Genomic DNA, 15,811 nt, shown 5'->3' with positions numbered 1-15,811 from the left:
AGTAAGTGCCGGTTCACACAGGGGCGACTCAGATCCGACTTCAAGTCGCCCCAAGTCACCTCAGGTCGCACAACATGTAGAAATCAATGTAAGTGAATGAGAGCTGTCTTAATGCACACTACTGAAGTCGCTTCCGACTTCAGAAAAGGTTCCTTTACTACTTCAATCCGACTTTTAGGCGACTGGTACCCATTGATTTCAATGGAGGTCGCCTCCAAGTCGGATCTCCGTCTATACAGAGGCGACTCTCAGAGAATTATCAGCTCTCAAAAGGAGTTTCCCCCTGAGAGCTCATTCTCTGATTGGCCACAGCAAGTCGCCTGGCCTGGGGCGACTTAAAGTAGTGTTGTAAGTTGCGTCCAAGTCACGTCAAGTCACGTCCAAGTTGCCTCCAAAAGTCGTGTTGCCCCTGTGTGAACCGAGCCTAAGAGAGGGGCTTCTTTGCACTAGTGGTCAGTGGAAAGAAAGTCTTGTTACTTCAATGGTCAGTGCGAAAAAATTCCTGTTACAATTGCAGTCCGTGAGATAAATGATGGTCAGTGTTGGGCCCCCATACATTGAAGGACAGTGGGAAGAATGCTGGTTACATTGGTGGTCAATAAGAAGAATATTACCTACAGACCTTTTGGTAATAGTGGTTAGTTACCTGAGAAACAAGAGGCGAAGTTCCACTGGTTCCATTCAGGTGGTTCTGATGAGGGGTGTTGGTGCCAGAACTATGTGGGCATCATCAGGCAGGAGATCAATCACTGGTCATGGACCCTCTGGAAACCTCTGGAGGAGCCCTGATTGAGAAAGACTTCTTCAAACAGTGCAATCTACTATGAACTGAATGGGTGTATATGGTTGTATATTGAATATAACACTCATTGGTGTGATCAGTATAACAGTGCTGATGAACTTTTCATCTTACTCTTATCTTTTGCCAAATTTAAATTACTGCTTATAACATACCTGTGTTACATACAGTGTATTGCTATTGTGATCTCTATTTGAACCATTAATAAGCAGTCTGATAATTACTGTGATTTCTGCCTTAGTTGAGAGTAATTACAAAAAGTAACTCATCTGGGATATGACGTTCATAAAGTCCATAAATATGTCACTTGTACCTAACCACGTCAACAACGGCGAAGAAAAATATGTTCCTGTTTAAGCTGATCTATGGGAAAAATCCCCCTTTCCCTCAGCTCTTTAACATTTAAAAGAAAAAACCCTAACACGTATTTTTGCTTGTATGAATCCTCCGTCACCTATCCCTGTGATGCAGTCTGTTCCCATGCCAACTGTTCCCCACATGGTGATGTCATCCCACCACTGCAGTGTTCTGGAACTTGAGAGGACCTTGCCACTGGACAGCCAATGATAAGTGTCTATAGGACAGTTTTGATTATGAAAGCTAGATTTTTGTTAATTGTACCACATTCCATATACTGCATATCATAGCAAGAACAAAAAAAAGTTGTGTATTCCAATTTTTTTACTGTTAAAATATCTTACTTTATTAATAACAATTAAAGTGAAACTAAAGTATTTTTGGTTTCTCTCCCTACCTTCTGGGCTCTGCTCCCCAGGGACTGGAGAAAAACTCCATAAATATTCAGACTGCTGCCTCTGTCCCTCCACCCACTATGTTCTGGAAATATCTAGAGTTCCAGAAGATAGGGGGAGGTAAGAGAGCCACAGCCTTCAAAGCACTTCACAGCCTCCTAAACAAAATTAACACATGCTCCTCTGCCTACAGGGGAACCAAAGAAAAATGATGTACACTAGTGAGAGTGCTACATAATATACAGTATATTCCCACCTCTCTCCTGAAGAAGTGTAATGCATTAAGAACCCGCATTATCTTACCATCACAAGTTGATTCATGTGGACAGCATAGCTCCCAACTGTCCCTGATTTCGAGGGACCGTCCCTGATTTGGAGCAATGTCCCTCTGTCCCTCGTTGCCCATCATTTGTCTTTTATTTTGATCTAATCTATATAGGTGTATATAAAATGCACTTTTTATCTTTTAAAAAGTGTTTCCCAGTGCTAAACCTTTCATCCAAATTCTAAATTGCTGCATTTGTACATCTTAAAAGCCAATATAAAGGAATAGTAGTGGTAAAAAAAAGCCCTTGCGGATTTAATTAACCTTTTATTTTGGTAAATTCTCCTTTAACCACTTGCCGACCGCCGCACGACGATATACGTCGGCAGAATGGCACGGGCAGGCATATGGGCGTATATATAAGTCCCTGCCTGCCCGCGGGTGGGGGGCCCGATCGGGCCCCCCCCCCGTGCCTGCGGCGGTCGGCATTCCTTCGAGAGCGATCCGGGATGAGGGGGCGGCCATTCATTCATGGCCACCCCCTCGCGATCGCTCCCGACGAATAGAAATCCCCGTGACATCACTTCCTCTCCTGTAATGTAAACACAGGAGAGGAAGTGATGTATTCTCTCCTCCGTGACGGTATTTTTCGTTCCGACACGGAGGAGAGCGGAGCGGTGAGTTGCACCAACACTCTACACACACAGTAGAACATGCCAGGCACACTCACACCCCCCCTTTACCCCCCGATCACCCCCCCAATTACCCCTGCCCCCCAGTCACAGTGACACCAATGTCATTTTTTTTTTTTTTGCATTGGTGTCATTTGTGACTGTAATAACTGTTAGGGCAGTTAGAGTTAGCCCCCTTTAGTTCTAATGTACCCCCCTAAACCCCCCAATAAAGGTTTAACCCCGTGATCACCCCCCGTCGCCAGTGTCACTAAGGCTGGGTTCACATTGCAGCGGTTTATGAGAACGAATGTGATTCGCACCGCACTGCAGTGCAAATCACATCCGATCTCTGTGCGATTCGAGTTCAGCCATTCGCCGCACCCGCCGCACCCGCCGCACCCGCCGCAAATTCGCACGGGACCCTTTTTTTGGCCCGCAGCAGAATCGGATCGCATGGGTGTTCACACCATGCGATCCGAGTTTGCAGATCGCACTGCGATATGCGAACTGATCTGGGGGTGTCAGTAACATTTCACTGACACTCCCAGCAGTTCGCATAGGGCAGTGTGAACTGCCGCCGGGAGGCATGCGATGCGGGAACCCGCCGCGGATTCGCGGCGTTTCCGCATCGCTCCAGTGTGAACCCAGCCTAATAAGCGATCATTTTTCTGATCGCCGTATTAGTGTCACAGGTGACGCTAGTTAGGCAGGTAGGTATTTAGGTTCGCCGCAGCTTTTTATAGCGCCAGGGACCCCCATATACTACCGCATAAAGCCCCCTGATTGCCCCCTAGTTAACCCTTTCACCTGTGATCACCATATAACTGTTACAGGTGACGCTGGTTGGTTAGTTATTTTTTTATAGTTTCAGGGCACCCGCCATTTATTACCTAATAAAGGTTTAACCCCCTGATCACCCGGCGGGTGTCATTTGTGACTAATAACTGTTAGGGCAGTTAGGGTTAGCCCCCTTTAGTTCTAAGGTACCCCCCTAACCCCCCCAATAAAGGTTTAACCCCGTGATCACCCCCCGTCGCCAGTGTCACTAAGGCTGGGTTCACATTGCAGCGGTTTATGAGAACGGATGTGATTCGCACCGCACTGCAGTGCAAATCACATCCGATCTCTGTGCGATTCGAGTTCAGCCATTCGCCGCACCCGCCGCACCCGCCGCACCCGCCGCAAATTCGCACGGGACCCTTTTTTTGGCCCGCAGCAGAATCGGATCGCATGGGTGTTCACACCATGCGATCCGAGTTTGCAGATCGCACTGCGATATGCGAACTGATCTGGGGGTGTCAGTAACATTTCACTGACACTCCCAGCAGTTTGCATAGGGCAGTGTGAACTGCCGCCGGGAGGCATGCGATGCGGGAACCCGCCGCGCATTCGTGGCGTTCCCGCATCGCTCCAGTGTGAACCCAGCCTAATAAGCGATCGTTTTTCTGATCGCTGTATTAGTGTCACAGGTGACGCTAGTTAGGCAGGTAGGTATTTAGGTTCGCCGCAGCTTTTTATAGCGCCAGGGACCCCCATATACTACCGCATAAAGCCCCCTGATTGCCCCCTAGTTAACCCTTTCACCAGTGATCACCATATAACTGTTACAGGTGACGCTGGTTGGTTAGTTATTTTTTTATAGTTTCAGGGCACCCGCCATTTATTACCTAGTCTCACTAGTGTACCCCTAAATTTAGGGGTGTCTACTTTCCAAAATGGGGTCATTTGGGGGGGGTTTGTGCCATCTTGGCATTTTATGGCCTTCAAAACTGTAACGCCCTTAGAAAGCCTGAAGGCGGTGCTTGGTTTTCGGGGCCCCGTACGCGGCTGGGCTCCCAAAAAGTCCCACATATGTGGTATCCCCGTACTCAGGAGAAGCAGCAGAATTTATTTTGGGGTGTCATTTCACATATGCCCATGGCATGCGTGAGCAATATATCATTTAGTGACAACTTTGTGAAAAAAAAAAAAAAAAAAAAAGTTTGTAATATTCCCGCAACTTGTGGCAAAATATAAAATATTCCATGGACTCAACATGCCTCTCAGCAAATAGCTTGGGGTGTCTACTTTCTAAAATGGGGTCATTTGTGGGGGTTTTGTGCCATCTTGGCATTTTATGGCCTTCAAAACTGTAATAGGTAGTGAGAAGTGAACTCAAAAATTTACGCCCTTAGAAAGCCTGAAGGCGGTGCTTGGTTTTCGGGGCCCCGTACGCGGCTAGGCTCCCAAAAAGTCCCACATATGTGGTATCCCCGTACTCAGGAGAAGCAGCAGAATTTATTTTGGGGTGTCATTTCACATACGCCCATAGCATGTGTGAGCAATATATCATTTAGTGACAACTTTGTGTAAAAAAAAAAAAAATTTTTTTTTTTGTCATTATTCAATCGCTTGAGGCAAAAAAATAAAATATTCAATGGGCTCAACATGCCTCTTATCAATTTCCTTAGGGGGTCTACTTTCCAAAATGGGGTCATTTGGGGGGGTTTTGTACTGCCCTGCCATTTTAGCACCTCAAGAAATGAGATAGGCAGTCGTAAACTAAAAGCTGCGTAAATTCCAGAAAACGTACCTTAGTTTGTAGATGTGACAACTTTTGCGCAAACCAATAAATATACAATTATTGACTTTTTTTTTTACCAAAGACATGTGGCTGAATACATTTTGGCCTAAATGTATGACTAAAATTGAGTTTATTGGATTTTTCTAATAACAAAAAGTAGAAAATATCATTTTTTTTCAAAATTTGCGGTCTTTTTACGTTTATATCGCAAAAAATAAAAATCGCAGAGGCAATCAAATACCATCAAAAGAAAGCTCTATTTGTGGGAAGAAAAGGACGCAAATTTTGTTTGGGTACAACATTGCATGACCGCGCAATTACCAGTTAAAGCAGCGCAGTGCCAAAGTGTAAAAAGACCTCTGGTCATTTACCAGCAAAATGGTCGGGGCTGAAAGTGGTTAAGCGGGTGTGGCAAGGGGTATGTCCTATGCCTACATACCTTTGCTAGTAGGTGTCCCTCATTCCCATCTCAAAATGTTGGGAGGTATGGGACAGCTCTGTATACAATTGTATATTATGAGCATAGAGAAAGACATTAAGGCCCCTTTCACATGGGCGTCCCGTTTGTTTCATCAGTTCAGTCACATTTTTTTTTAAGAGAAAAGGGATGAGAATGGGAAGATGGGACAGTTGCTGAAGGTGGCCGTGAATCGAATCCCAGACTAGAAGGTTTTTTAAGAAGAATGGATTCAGCTTACATTGATTTTTCATCAGTTTTTTTACATCCGTTACCAATGCATAAACAGATGCAAAAACTTACTGTTTGTCCGTTTACACCCGTTTTTTGTCCATTCCATTTTTTAAATAGAAATACGTTGATATCTGTTTTTTTATCCGTCAACAGATGAAATGATGGATGAAAAATGCCCATGTGAAAGGGGCCTTATGGGTTGTAAGTCAAGGTGCAGATAAATACTTGAGAGCTAGAATGTTTCATTACAATTTTAATGGATATTAATAAAGTATAAAAACAGTAAAAATAATTGGTGTACACTTTGTACTTTACATGTCCCATATTATTGTTCTTGCAAAGTGTCTGGGTGACATGGGCACACAAAAAATGTTCTTCCCATTTTGCAGTCCAGATGACAGAAATGTACACTGAGCACAGTACCAGCATGAACGTAACAGCAAAGCCATCAAGAGAACGGCATGTGTATTATTTCCTCATGTTTCATCTGAGCTGCCTCCTCACCATTACATAACTAGTTGTACAGCAAGAAATCCACATCAGGAATTCTGCCTAATGTTATGGCTTGGTTATGGATGGAAAATTGTTGGTGTGAGCTATTTCAGCTTGTTTATTGCTGTGTTCAAAATTTTCCTTACCTTTGGTTAACCCCTACAGGGAGAGTAATAGGGTGAGGTAAAGTTAAAGTCGTCTGTCTTATGGGGAAATAAATCTAAAAGAAAACAACACAGCTATTAATATACCACAACTGTATTTGTATATAAAGGTTCCCATACTTGTGCAGAAAAGCATAAAGTTGACATTTCCATGCAGGGGATGCAGATTTCAGGGGGTGCAGAGTTTAGCGGATGCAGAGTTCAGAGGATGCAGAGTTCAGAGGATACAGAATTCAGGTGATGCAGAGTTCAGGGGCTGCAGAGTTCAGGCGATGCAGAGTTCAGGGGATGCAGAGTTCAGGGGATGCAGAGTTCAGGGGATGCAGAGTTCAGGGGCTGCAGAGTTCAGGGGCTGCAGAGTTCAGAGGATGCAGAGTTCAGAGGATGCAGAGTTCAGAGGATGCAGAGTTCAGGGGATGCAGAGTTCAAGGGATGCAGAGTTCAGAGAATGCAGGGTTCAGGGGTGCAGAGTTCAGGCGCTGTGGAGTTTGGGGGACGCGGAGTTCGGGGGACGCAGAGTTCAGGGGACGCAGAGTTCAGGGGACGCAGAGTTCAGGGGATGCAGAGTTCAGAGGATGCAGAGTTCAGAGGATACAGAATTCAGGTGATGCAGAGTTCAGGGGCTGCAGAGTTCAGGGGCTGCAGAGTTCAGGGGCTGCAGAGTTCAGAGGATGCAGAGTTCAGGGGATGCAGAGTTCAGGCGCTGCGGAGTTTGGGGGACGCGGAGTTCGGGGGACGCAGAGTTCAGGGGACGCAGAGTTCAGGGGATGCAGAGTTCAGAGGATACAGAATTCAGGTGATGCAGAGTTCAGGGGCTGCAGAGTTCAGAGGATGCAGAGTTCAGGGGATGCAGAGTTCAGAGGATGCAGGGTTCAGGGGGTGCAGAGTTCAGGCGCTGCGGAGTTTGGGGGACGCGGAGTTCGGGGGACGCAGAGTTCAGGGGACGCAGAGTTCAGGGGATGCAGAGTTCAGAGGATGCAGAGTTCAGAGGATACAGAATTCAGGTGATGCAGAGTTCAGAGGATACAGAGTTCAGGGGATGCAGAGTTCAGGGGATGCAGAGTTCAGAGGATGCAGGGTTCAGGTGGTGCAGAGTTCAGGCGCTGCGGAGTTCGGGGGGCGTGGAGTTCGGGGGACGCAGAGTTCAGGAGATGCAGGGTTCAGAGGATGCAGAGTTCAGAGGATGCAGGGTTCAGGGGGTGCAGAGTTCAGAGGATGCAGGGTTCAGGGGGTGCAGAGTTCAGGCGCTGCGGAGTTCGGGGGCGCGGAGTTCGGGGGACGCAGAGTTCAGGGGATGCAGAGTTCAGGGGATGCAGCGTTTGGGGGATGCAGAGTTTGGGGTAGGGCAGGGGCAGGGATATAAGTGAGACAAATTGCAGGTACATATAGAGTATTGGAGATTTGGTGATGCAGAGCGCTGGGCAATGGGGAATGCAATAGATATCGGGTAAGGGGGGGCGGTGCAGGGGGTTCAGATTTGGGGGGTAATTTGGGTACAGAATGTGAGGTGACGGGCAGTGCCACAAATAGGGGGTACTGGGGAAGGGAAGTGAGGCCCTGTCAGGGGCCAGTGATTTCGTATGATGGCCCTGGTTGTTGCATGTACAGTAAAATGTAGACTGCACAAAACAAGGCAAGCCAGGAAGGATAAGTGTCCAGAGCAGCCTTACTCAACCATTTTTTCCAAGAGGAATTCTAAAATCATTTTCAGGTCTCAGGGAACCCCTGCTAAAACCAAATCAGTAGATCTATCTATCTATCTATCTATCTATCTATCTATCTATCTATCTATCTATCTATCTATCTATCTATCTATCTATGTAGATTGATCGATCTATCTATCTATCTATCTATCTATCTATTTATCTATATCTATCTATCTATATCTTTCTACGCTGTGCTTCTCCCTTTCCTACCCTAATCACATAATATTTTATAATAAATGATGGGTGGATCTCATAGGTTGCTGCCTGTCATACTTGCAGTATAAATACAACTGTTGCACAGCAGTTATGACAGTGACAGAAGAGACTGGCTTGGTCAGGTGAGTTACACATTGAATACAGCAGAGAGATTCTTATTACTTAGATGTCTTAACCCTGCAGGTGAACTAACATCTAATTGAATGATATGGTATTAGACACTCTGCACGTAAAAGTCCAGTTGTAAGTAGGATTTTTCTCACTTTTGGTCTGTTAAATATACCATTGAAAGAGTTTGTATATTTAATTGATAAATTAAAAAAAAAAAAAAAACTGTTGTCAGTTAGCATAGATCCCAGTTCACTTCTGTGGACAACAGTACACCTCCCCTCTATGTTATGGAGATGATAAGAGAGAGGATGTGGTGGTCTGTAGCCCTTTTACACGTCTGTTTTGGAATGACAATGCTCCATAGATAGCATAGTGAGTGAGCGCAGTTAGTTGAGGACAGGACATGTGTTAATGGCAAAATCATCGGAAAAAGGACTGCCTAGAACTAGTAAGCTGCAATATATTACATTTGTGTGTGTGTGTGTGTGTGTGTGTGGGTGTGTGTGTGTGTATATATATATATATATATATATACTGTATATCATTTTTAAATACTTATATACATTTTATATTTATTTATGTTTTATTTTATTTCATTTATTTATATTTATTATATTTTATAGTATTACAGTAAAACAAGAAAAAAAGAAAAACTAAAATGATATTTAAATAATCTTTAAATATATTTAAAGATTATTTAAATATCTTTCAAGATTATATTTCTTTGTTTAAGATTTTTTTAAGAATTTTTTTTTTTCATTTAGAAAAATGGCCAGACCCTACCTGCAATTTATTTAATATACAATTTTAGATCTATCTCAAATAAAAAATTCATTATACTTCCAGGTACCATAACAATGACCAGCATGAATCCAGCACCTAAGCCTCGGAAGCCATTTATTGTTCTGAGAGAGTTTACGACTGGCAAGCACAAAGTGACCCCGGGGTCCATGGGTTTCTTCCTAGACAGTGAGCAAACTCGTGGGCGTATCCTGGATCTGCCATCCCGCCCAGAAGTATCTCTTAGGAGGAATGCTGTGCATGTTCTGGGAAGGAGAGACTCCGCCTTCTTGTATGGGATTGGGTCACTACCACGGCGGCTTCATCTCCTCTCCAATGATAAGTTATTTGCTGCTGTGTGCGGATTACAAGTTAGTGATGTCATCAGAATCAGATACCAAGGTTATGCCGCAGTGGGTGTGGCCTCCGCTATCTGGGAACTTTCTGCTAAATCAGGACTCTGTGAACTTACCAAGTTATTGATAGAAGTGCAGTTACTGGTGAGTAAATGGTATAAGCATACATATCAAGTAATTCAAATGTAATTAAATTTAATAGCTTGTACAGTGTGTATTACAGTGTATGTGGACACAGTATTGCAGTTTGTTACATACACTATATTGTCAAAAGTATTGGAATGCCTGCCTTTACACACACACACACTAGGGTTGCCACCTGTCCAGGATTCACCCGGACAATCCGGGTTTTGAATCCAGTGTCTGGGTTTCAGGCTCACTGAAACCTGGACACATTATATAGACCGGGCTGTGGCTCCCCAAGTAACCAAGATAGTAACACACAAATCTTATGCCATACGGGAGCTGCAGGCGGCTGTCTGGGGGCAGGTTGTGATGTCAGCAAGAGCAATTTGGCCTTACCCACATTTTGCTGTGGCACACTATGCGCGCAGCATTACTACTCTCCTTGGGGCACCCAAAGGTGTCCCAGGCCACTAAAGTGTTCGGGTTTGGCTTGAAGAAAAGGTGGCAACCCTAACACACACATGAACTTAAATGGCATCCCAGTCTTAGTCCATAGGGTTCAATATTGAGTTGGCCCACCCTTTGCAGCTACAACAGCTTCAACTCTTCTGGGAAGGCTGTCCACAAGGTTTAGGAGTGTGTCTATAGGAATGTTTGACCGTTCTTCCAGAAGCACATTTGTGAGGTCAGGCACTGATGTTGGACTAGAAGGCCTGGCTCACAGTCTCCACTCTAATTCATCCCAAAGGTGTTCTATCGGGTTGAGGTCATTACTCTGTGCAGGTCAGTCAACCTTGCTTTGTGCACTGGTCTAAATCCTTTTTATTTGGTGGAGGGGGGATTATGGTGTGGGGTTGATCTTCAGGGGCTGGACTTGGCTCCTTTGTTCCAGTGAAGGGAATTCTTAGGCAGGCCATACATGGGTCGAATTTGAATGAATCTTCTTTTGAAAATCGTATCTAAATTTTTATTCGTATTTCGCACTATTATGCCGCATACAGACGATCGGACTATCCGGCGGACTTAGTCCAGCGGACAACCCGCTGTACTTTGCAGCTGTGGTCCGCCGGACTTTCCGAACAAGCGGACCTGCCCACACACGACCGGACTTTTCCATCCACCGGACTTTTGAAATGAATGGACTTGCCCACACACGGAGTAAAGTCTGTTCATTTTGAAGGTCCAGGTAGACGGGACTAGCGTAGGAAGTGAATGTCTCCGCCTCCATCGGCGAGATTGACACCTTGCTGGCCCTGTCACCTGGCCCCCCCACTCCAAAGCACCTTGTTCCCCCTGTTGATGAGGACAAGGGCCTCTTCCTGACAACCCTGGCCGTTGGTAGGCAGGACAAAACTCTGGATAGCCGCACACCGGAAAAAGACTTAAAATCCTGTGTTTTATTGAAAATCGTAGGTCACATCACATCAAATAGTCCACAGCAAAGGAAAAGGGTGCAAAAATTCTAAAGCGTTTCGCACTACCTGGCCGTTGGTTGTCGGGGTCTGTGGGCGAGGAGCTTATTGGAATCCGGGAGCCCCCTTTAATAAGGGGGCGCCCAGATACCGGCCCCCCACCCTATGTGAATGAGTATGGGGTATGATGTTCCCCTACCCAATCAAATGGTGAAAAAAGTGTAAATAAAAAAAACACAACACAAGTTTTTTAAATAATTTATTAGACAGCTCCAGTGGCCTTCTCTTCTTCTCCTCTTGGGGGGGGGGGGGGGGGTCTTCTCGCCGGACTCCTACGCTATCTTCTGCTCTTTTGCTAGCTCTTTTACTAGCGGAGGAGCTAGTCTGGGGGTTCTTCCAACTTTGGGGTCTTGTCCCGCTCTTCTGGGGTCTTGTCCCACTCTTTGGTTCTTCTTGCCAGGCCTCCGCTATCTTCTTATAGCTCTTTTACTAGCGTTGGCTCAGTCTTCTGTCGCCGCCACCTTCTTCTCGTCTTCTTCTTCCTTGCGATGTTGACACAACTCTCTTTCTGACCGGAGGAAAAAGTGCGCCGGATAGTCCGATTGTGTATACGCGGCATAAGTGGGCTGCAGCAACAGCTGATTTTCATGCGGCCATCGAATTTGAGTAATCAGACATGTTGGAAATTTTTTGAAGAATGAACGATTTTCTAATCAATGATGGGAGAATCGTCCGAGAAATGTAATAAAAAAAAATAAATGTGCATGTGCAAGAAAAGAAAATTCCCAGAAAGAAAAGAAGATTCACAGCCACAAAAATTCTTTTCTGTAGCAACACGAGGTGAAATTGAAGGCTTGGTTGGTCAAATTTCGAAATCAATGGTGGCACCATTGGATTACAAAACTCACAAATTTTCTGATTTTACAAAGAAAATTCTAAGCCTAAAGGCGTCAGCATACCAAGACATTTTGGACAATTTCAGGCTCCCAACTTTGTGGGAACAGTTTGGGAATGGACCCTTCCTGTTCCAACATGACTGCGCACCAGTGCACAAAGCAAGGAAGTGGAAGCGGGTAACTGTCAAAAACAGGTACCCATCCCCCCCAAAAGGTGCCAAATGTGGCACCGGAGGGGGGAGAAGGCAAATAAGCGAAGCTTTTACTTTTTGGTGGAGCTCCACTTTAAGTAAATTAGCCGCTGGATCATCAGTATTCCTTAAGTCCCTGCTGAACCGACTGAGATTTAAACCATGTATGGGCAGGTGATTGTACCCAAGTCCATCCATCAATCGACTTGGGTACAACCAGCATATCAGATTTTTAGGATCTGATTATTGCCAGCAGCTATAGCCACTATCAATAATCACTATGTTCTCCCTGCAGAGATGGCTCCCCGCTCCCCCCACTGGGAGAACACAATAGCTCTGTAGGAGGGATTCCCCCATCAACACTTACTGCATTGATGGGGGAATCGAGCGATTTTCTTTCTTGCGACCTATGGTTGCAGAAAAGGAAATTGTATCATCTATGGCCTGCCTTAAAGGCAGCCATTTTTTATTTTTTTTGGATGTGTTAAAAGGATTAGAAGGGTTGGAAGGCTGCTTGTTCCTCCTATAACATAGTATGAGGAGAGCAACCTTTGCATACAGATTAAATGCTGTAATTTCTAAATCTACTTCTATACTTAAAAGTATCTTGGTTTCTTGCTTTCTATTACCTTACTAGAGCTTAGCAATGGCCATGGTATACTAAAGGATGGCCTGCATAAAGAGTCCAGCATCCCTCAACCTTGTTTCCTTATCAGGTTTCCAGGCTTCACCAAGACAGGAAGTGGGGGAAAAATCGTCACCCCAAAAAACGATTTTATTAGAGTAGGCGGACTAGCATTTTTTTTATTTTTACTTTTTATTGGGGACTTTTTATTGGGGAGGGGACTTTATTGTGATCCCAGTAAGAGATTTTCCGTTGCTTCCTGTCACATAGACAGGAATGAGGAGAAACTTACAGAATACAGGCAGTGATAATAAAGACCCGACAGAGGTTCTAGGAGTTTGGGTAGAGGGGTGAGGGATTAGAAAATTTGTCAGGTTTTTATTGCTGTCTGTATCTTCATTGGGCAGAATTACCCTCTATATTTGTCCTGATAACCCTTATCACCAAGAGTAAAAGCGAAAGATAATCTTAAATTTTCCCCAGAACAGGAATAGAAGGGAAATCTTCCAATTGGGACACTAGTTCTGGTGATAACTAAGGATTTCTCGCACTTCAGAGGCATTTCCTCTCACTTCCTGTTTTGGCTATCGAACAGGGAGTTAAGAGAAATCTCCCCAATGGGATGGCAAAAATAACAGGGATGACAGCTCTGGTCAGGAAGGGGGTAAATTCTTCTTGGGCTGAAATGGTTAAAAACTAATTCATAGGTGCGGAGAAGAAAATGGTTTTCTTTTCCAGATTTTCTGGTCATGGTGCTCACTTCTGCCTTACCGGACAGAGGTCCATTGTATAACCCAGAAATTCACTGATCGTGAGCTACCAAGGGATGCTGCGCTCTTCCTTCTGCACCACCATCAGTTCTCGAGTAAAACCTACAGACGTTCCATTTTACCCCTCCTGATTACAGTATCAAAGAGCTGTATTCCACTGTCTTGGAAGCAGACGCAGGCACCGTCTATAGCCAATTGGCTGAAAAAAGTAGTTGAAATCAATGAGATGGTGGACATGTTGACCACAGAGAAGGGCCTGCGGGAAAAAATCCTTAAAAAATGGTTCTACTGGCACAAATTTGTCTATTCTGAGGACTACAAAACCTGAATTAAAACCCCCTCACTGGGCGTGTGCTCTGGTGGGTCTCTTGGTTCTGTCAGTTTGGTGGTATGGCTGGTCCCCTTTCCTACCCATGCCTTTCCTTCTTGGTGCCCTTCCCCTTAAGACTACGATACCTCTTAACCGATTGCCAATCAGTGCATGACAATGTACATTGGCAAAATAGCATGGCTGCACAAATGGGCATACCTGTATGTCCCCTTTAAGAAGTGGCATTGTGGGCGCGCAGCATACTCCGTGAGCGTGGCAGCGGGTCCCCGCGGACTCGATGTCCGCCGGTGGCCCGCAATCGTAGCACAGAGCGGCAGAACGGGGAGATGCCTATGTAAACAAAGCATTTCTCTGTTCTGCATAGCAACATGACAGGGATCTACTGCTCCCTATCATTGGGAGCAGTGATCCCTGTCATGTTGTAGTGAGCTCACCCCCCCTCCCCCCACAGTTAGAATCACTTAACCCCTTGATCGGCCCCGAATGTTTAACTCCTTCCCTGCCAGTGTCATTTACACAGTAATCAGTGCATTTTTATAGCACTGATCGCTGTATAAATGTCACTGGTCCCAAAATAGTGTCAAAAGTGTGCGATGTGTCTGCCACAATATCGCAGTCACGATAAAAATCCCAGATCGCCACCATTACTAATAAAAAAAATCATAATAAAAATGCCATAAATCTATCCCCTATTTTGGAGACGCTATAACTTTTGCGCAAACCAATCAATATACGCTTATTGCGATTTTTTTACCAAAAATATGTAGCAGAATACATATCGGCCTAAACTGAGAAAGAAATTCGTTTTTTTATATATTTCTTGGGGATATTTATTATAGCAAAAATTTATAAATAATGCTTTGTTTTCAAAATTGTCGCTTTTTTTTGTTAATAGCGCAAAAAATAAAAAACGCAGAGGTGATCAAATACCACCAAAAAAAAGCTCTTTTTGTGGGGATAAAAGGACGTCAATTTTGTTTGGGTGCCACGTTGCACGACCGCGCAAGTTAAAGCGACACAGTGCCGTATCGCAAAAAGTGCTCTGGTAAAGAAAGGGGTCAATTCTTCCGGGCTGAAGCAGTTAAATCTTTTATTGAATAGTTTTTCTATTCTTCAGTGTAAGAAACATTTCTACAGTACAACATTAAGTAATTACACAGAATATATAAAATAATATTTCTCATTAAAGTGGGGTGCCCCCTAAAAAAAATTAAAAATAAAGCCAGCAGCTACAAATATTGCAGCTGCTGACTTTTAATAATCGGACACTTACCTGTCACAGGGTCCAGCGATGCGGAAGAACGAAGCCCCCCCCTCGCTCCCCGCTCCAATCGCGGCACCGTCATTCTTACTGTGGGCTCCTGGCTGTGGCTTCACAGCCGGGCACCCACTGCGCATGCGCGAGCGGCGCAGGGTGCCGTGATACGCCGCACAGTCATCTGGGACACGTGACAGGTCCCAGATGACTGTGCGGCGTGAGGGAAAGTGGTGTCACCAGCCCGGGCATTGAAGAAGGCAGACTATGAGGGACCCCCTAGCAACAGGCATTTAGAGGTGAGTAAAAACTTTTTTTTCCAATTTTTTTTTTTTTAAAGAATTTTTAACAATTTTTTATTTTTTCGTGGCAACACCACTTTAAAGAGGTCCTTTCATGCTTTTTTTTTTCTATTACAAGGGGTTTTTACATTCCTTGTAATAGGAATAAAAGTGACTCCAAAACATTTTTTTTAAAGGACAGTGAAAAAATAAAAAATAAAAAGTAAAATAAATAAGAAAATAAATTAAAAGTGCCCCGTCCTGCCGAGCTCACGCACCAAAGCGAACGCATACCTAAGTCACGCCTGCATAGGAAAATGGTGTTCAAACCACACATGTGAGGTATCACCACGAT

The 15,811-nt window shown here is 44.6% G+C and overlaps 1 protein-coding gene across 1 annotated transcript in view; it reads left to right on the top strand.

The window, feature by feature from the left end:
• The window catches only part of LOC143935336 (ubiquitin carboxyl-terminal hydrolase CYLD-like), a 66,005-nt gene that overhangs the window by 10,914 nt on the left and 39,280 nt on the right, over positions 1–15,811 (top strand). Inside the window, exon 2 of the mRNA XM_077459138.1 lies at positions 9,280–9,713. Within this exon, the coding sequence (XP_077315264.1) occupies positions 9,291–9,713 (423 nt within the window). The 5' untranslated portion in view covers positions 9,280–9,290. The remainder of the gene's footprint in view (positions 1–9,279; positions 9,714–15,811) is intronic.

Source organism: Lithobates pipiens, unplaced genomic scaffold, assembly GCF_037356315.1.
Source record: "Lithobates pipiens isolate NorthernLeopardFrog02 unplaced genomic scaffold, aLitPip1_a1.2 Scaffold_28, whole genome shotgun sequence".
Taxonomy (NCBI): Eukaryota; Metazoa; Chordata; class Amphibia; order Anura; family Ranidae; genus Lithobates; species Lithobates pipiens.
This window is presented reverse-complemented; position numbering and strand designations above follow the sequence as displayed.